Source organism: Nicotiana tabacum, chromosome 21 (assembly GCF_000715075.1).
Source record: "Nicotiana tabacum cultivar K326 chromosome 21, ASM71507v2, whole genome shotgun sequence".
In the NCBI taxonomy this organism is placed as follows: domain Eukaryota; kingdom Viridiplantae; phylum Streptophyta; class Magnoliopsida; order Solanales; family Solanaceae; genus Nicotiana; species Nicotiana tabacum.
Window position 1 is genome coordinate 29,900,099 of NC_134100.1, and position 5,612 is coordinate 29,905,710.

The window sequence follows — 5,612 nt, forward strand, 5'->3', positions numbered from 1 at the left end:
ATCCATTTGTTACTCAATAAAACCTGTTTTTGTGATGTAAATCCCACTTACAATTTTTAATCATATTTATGTGACTAACTAGCAACGGGTAGTTTAATGAGGCTAATATTGTATAAGTTATGTGGCATATTTTTTTCTTGTATAACTAACTAAATATTGTACTATAATTTATCCAAAAAATTTATACTGGAATTACATCTTTTAAAATAGTAAAGCAAACGACCCCTCAAGCCTCAACGTTTTGATATCTAATTGGAACTTTCATAGCACTTTACGCAAGTGTCTTTTCAACTTTAGTGGCGCAGTTGGCATGTTAATACAGCCAGCATTTCGGTTCTATATAAAGTGTCACACTTAGTAAATAAGCAAAAACATTACTTCTACTTTGATTTGAAAGTCCACATAGTACTTAAATTAACCTGTCAATATCCATATATCAATGGATTCTATCAGAATACCAAAATATTTTGGCTGCTCCTCACACAAAAACCTTACTGTAAAATTACTTAGGCTTAGATCAAAGTCGTCAAGTTCAAGCCAGAGCTCTTCAACAACTCCAAAATCACCAAATATTTCACGACGAAACTCATCAAGAGAAGACGAGTTTAGAGAAGTGTTCCGTCATTTCGACACTGATAACGATGGTAATGTTAGATAATTATCAAATATTTTGAAAAAATGAAATTTATTAAATGCATTCAAGTTCTTTCTCAAAGTTGCACTTCATTAATCTTGAAAATGAATTTGAAAATTTTACTTTAGATTCATTCTTGATATTTAAAAAAAATATTCTTGGTTTTGACAAACACATTTTAATTTGACATCCGAAATTCATTAATACTTGACCAATAAATAAGGACTGGTTTCTTTAGGAATTGTTGCCATTTTCGGTAAAGAGACATTGGTCAGAAGGTAAAATTATAAATTCAAGAATAGAAGAGCAACGTTCTTGAAGACTACCTTTTGTGGCTTAGTTGAATCCCTTCAGGGCGGCCCAACATAGTTGGTGGCCTAAAGCAAAATCTCGATGAGGGGCCCTAATTTGTTAACAAAATAAATTTGTATATTTTTGTTTGAAATCTATTTTTTTAACTTTTTTAAATGATAATATAGCTAATCCGATCCATTTAGATTCTCCTAAATCCTAATACATTATTGATCCTAATGCAAAATTGTTATAGGATAGGTATTTAACAAATATTAATTCTTGTTATCTTATTGAGTATATGGATCAGAGTATTATCTTCTACTTGTAATATTTCGGTTAACGTCGGCTCCCACCCTCCAAAAACTCCTCACCTTGCTCTTGGGATAACTCGAACTCACAACCTCTTGGTTGGAAGTGGAGGGTGTTCACCACTAAAGCAACCCACTCTTGTCAAAAATAAGAGATATCTTTATACCCTTTAAATAAAAAATCAAAATTTACCCACTAAATAAAAAAATCAAAGATATCTTTATACCCTTTAAATTATTAAAATCTCAACTATCAATGCTAATCACAAATTAAAATTTTCTTTTTTTTTTTGTATTAAGTTATTTACTTTTTAACATTAAGATACTCAATTTTTATATAAAAAAATTAAAATTATTGCCGAGGGAAAGTGGGGCCCCCAAAATTTGGGGGCCCTAAGCCATTACTTGTGCTGCCTTACCCTTGAGCCGCCTATGATCCCCGCGATAGTATTGTCATTATATATTCTTCCGTTAGCTCTTGGAAGAGACTTCCAAATTATCTTCAAGAAGCTTGTTGTGCCTAGCTCTAACCCTAACAAGTTATATATTGATTTTCTTACAATATTATTATCAATATACTAATAAATTGAAGATATTTCAGTTTTGATAATTTGAAAATTATATTTTCTTGATTTTAACAGGTAAAATATCTGCTTTCGAGCTAAGAGCATATTTTGGATCCATAGGAGAACACATGTCACATGAAGATGCTCAAGAAATCATAGACGAACTCGACACGGATGGCGACAGTTTCATAGATTTTGAAGATTTTAAGAAAATGGTGGTACAAAAAGAAGGAACAAGTGATGATGAATCCTTAAAGGCAGCATTTGAGATGTATGAAGTTGAAAAAGGTTGTGGTCGGATTACACCTAAAAGTTTACAGAGAGTTTTGAGTCGTTTAGGGGATCCAAAGTCTTATGATGAATGTGTCACTATGATACAAGTCTATGACACTGATGGTAACGGAGAACTTGATTATCATGAATTTCGCCAAATGATGACGCCTTAATTAATAAATAAATTTTAAGTAAAAAGTAAAACAAAAAATTAAATAAGGTCAATATTAATTGAGTGAACTGAGATGACAAACATGAATAGAACTGGAATCGCCCCTTCTTTCAAAGAAAGGAGGACGGATTATTCACATTTCATTTGATGGTTGAAAGCTACCGAATTCTAAAGATTTCCCGAACTGAAAATCCAGGCAGCCTAAGGTTAATTCTTGTCTGCGTGTCTGTAATTGCTCTTTTGCATGTTTTGGTCTTGTATTATTTTTTGTTTTCAATCTTTCAAAATATTATTTTCTGTACATGGATGAATTGGAAGTATGGCATATATGCTTCTTGTTTGATGTATTAATGGAAGATAAGAACATTATAATTTCTATTTCTGAGACAATGAAAGCAAGGTTGTTTGGCTGGATTCTGGAAATGAGGATATATATATATATCTGAAATTATATTCTATGGGAAACCGTGAAGCACTACGGGAGCTTGATTATAAGTGGAAGCTGGTTGATCAATAAAAATTAAGGAAATTAAAGAAAAATATATTCTTTCTAACTTTATATTAAATGAGATATATAGTCACTGAATTCAACACATATAATATCAGATGAGGTAATTCAATACTTGTTCTCCCTTCCAATAATCTCTAGACGTTAATTGTTGTTGGTGTTTGTATTGTTGAGTCTAAATGTCAAGTTTTCACGAATTAATTACGATATGGAATATCATCATGTCATTTTATATAATTACTGCGGCACATTGAAGTGAGTGGAATTAAGCTGGTTGATCAATATTATCGGTGAAGCAACTATTCCCAGAGTTAATCTGAACAATTCTTATTTTTTTGGTCCAATATAGTGAGCAAACAAAGAGGATCGACTGAACAATAAATTTGGCTGGCCTCTGGAAATTTAGGGTTTCTCATCTTGAATACAAGAAAGTGTTTGCTAAGCATGATATAGTAAACAAATATATGCAGAGACATTGGGATATATACATTTGCTATGGGCTACACATAAATTTATGTAAAATTTGAGGAAAAGTATACAATTTGGATGGATGATTTCAGTTGTAATGGTTGACTAATTTGGATTTTCATTAAACTAGATACAAGAAAAAATCCAGATAGAGAATTCTTATTGACATTCTTATGTTATGAGCAATGAAAAGACTCAATTAAACCAAAATTATAAACTCGTGATGCTACATTGTTCGTTGCTAATCTAGACATATTCCTTATTTTTTAGCTCATAAAACAAAACAAACAGACCGGTGACGAGAGAAAAATAAAGAAGCTTCAGCTAAAGTAAAAATTGCTGAGGACGATAAATGGTAATGGAACCAGTAGTGAAGCCAAAGCACGATCTGAAATTCAAAACCATAAATCTTTGATTATACTGAGATTCGTAGAGAAAACTTAAAAAGCAAAAGAAGAAAAAACATAAGCGAGAGAGATTGATAGAGAAAGGTGAAGAGAGCAAAAAAGAGAATTGAAGCGAAAAAAGAAAAAGAAAAATGGAGTGGAGAGAGGGAGAGAGGCAAAAGTGAGAAGATCAACTAACCATAAATAGAAAAATAGGTGCAAATGGAGAGAGAGGGGGACAGAAAGAGGGGACGAGGTGTACAGAGGAAATATAATTTTTTTTTGGGCTAAATCGTGTAATAAACTAATAATTGGGCCGATTTGCCTAAAGTAGATGACCGACCGGCCATTCGGCTGTATGTTCCCTTCTTTACATAGGTATTTTTACTTATTTATACCATATATCAAACCTTATTACCTTCGATGTTTAAGGTTTGTGTTTATTACATTTAAGCATACCAAATTACCATTTCTATACCATAATTCAAATTAGGGATATAATTAAGGGTTCATTTATATTAGGCATAATTATAGGACTGTATCTTCTCACTTTCTCTTTCCTTTCATCTCAACTGTTCACAACACACACAAAACTCACGATGCTCCTATGCTTAGGGATCTCAAATGCATATTCTTAGTAATGAATTAATATCCAGAGTTATCTTTAGGATCCTATGCTTAAATTATATATAACTGTGACTTACAGAGATCAATTTTGCATATCGCGTCCAAAAATAGTTAAAACGGATGTCCTTTTCAAGCCTGAAGGAAAGCAAAAACTGGCTTTATGTGAGAATATGGTTCAGTATGCAAGCATTAGAATTTGGTGCAATATGCAAGCATTAAGTATATTTAAGAATAAATTAAGTATATTAAGCATTAAGATTTTGTAGAAGCTTTAGTCGTTTTGGATTTGTGAAAACAGAAAATAATGCATCTACAATCAGAATACAAATAATCTACAATTTATCTACAAGATATCTACAAAATAGATACATTGAATTTTAATATCCAAATTCTCATTTCAATTGTAGCATAATTGGCATTTTCGACATAATTGTAGAAGATTTATAGAAGTTTTAGTCTTCCCAATCTACAATTCATCTACAATTTATCTACAATTTATCTACAATATATCTACAATTCTATAATTTAACTACAATTTATCTACAATTTCGGGAAATACGTCTTCTTCTTCTTCTTCGAGTTTCAATCTAAAATTCAGTCAAAACCAAGTCTAATCTTCACCAAAACCCCTCAAAATTGAGATATAAACTCCTAAACATATTCCGAATTATTTACAACAACACCCAATCCAAACAAATAATGATTTTTGAAAACCCAAATTTGAATTCAAAGCTTTCAAGCTTTTTAATGGCTATCAATAGTGGAAAATATATGGAAGAACAGATGAAGATGAAGATGAAGAACAGAAATCTCCTTTCCGTTTGATTACTGGAGATTCAGTAGCTTGCGTTTTTCGAGAATTGTAGTTGAGTGAGAGAAGAGAGATCTCTTTCCGTTGAGGAAGGAGAGAATTACGCAGCAATTCGAATTTAATGTTGACAGAATCACACGCAGATCTGGTGCCTTCATTTTAGCGCGTTTTTATGGCAAAATCTATCTATTTTTGGATTGGTATATAATTTGTAGTAAAAGTGTGGACTACACGGGTAAATAACAAATTATGAATATTTTTGGTAATAAGGTTTGATATATGGTATAGATAGGTAAAAATCCCCTTTACATATGCATGCTAAAAATGGCTATTTTGTGCATTTCCTCCTCATTATCCTGACATTGGGCCTTGGATTCCTACCAATCTGAATTGGATCGCTTTCACAACTAGGTCCTGTTGATTGGGCTAAGAAAGGGTAGAGACGTGAGGTCAAACAACAATAATATCGTGTATATCGTGTAAAAACTTAAAAAAACAACCACTTTTAAATTAGGTTATTAGAGTTTAGCCAGTATTTAAAAAGTTATTAGTATTTAGTTATTTT

General features: G+C 31.7%; 1 protein-coding gene across 1 annotated transcript; it reads left to right on the top strand.

Moving 5' to 3' along the window:
• Positions 1-358: 358 nt before the first annotated feature.
• On the top strand, positions 359-2,594 carry LOC107813448 (putative calcium-binding protein CML41). The gene is made up of 2 exons (XM_016638726.2): positions 359-644; positions 1,878-2,594. Exons 1-2 carry the CDS (start codon positions 440-442, stop codon positions 2,246-2,248), a joined length of 576 nt encoding a protein of 191 aa, XP_016494212.1. The 5' UTR covers positions 359-439; the 3' UTR covers positions 2,249-2,594.
• The last annotated feature ends 3,018 nt before the right edge of the window (positions 2,595-5,612 follow it).

Bases quoted from the DNA above. Each gene is read 5' to 3' on its own strand.
- LOC107813448 (XM_016638726.2), top strand. From the start codon at position 440: ATGGATTCTATCAGAATACCAAAATATTTTGGCTGCTCCTCACACAAA. The intron at 645-1,877 runs GTAATGTTAGAT...TGATTTTAACAG, and splicing joins TTTCGACACTGATAACGATG to GTAAAATATCTGCTTTCGAG.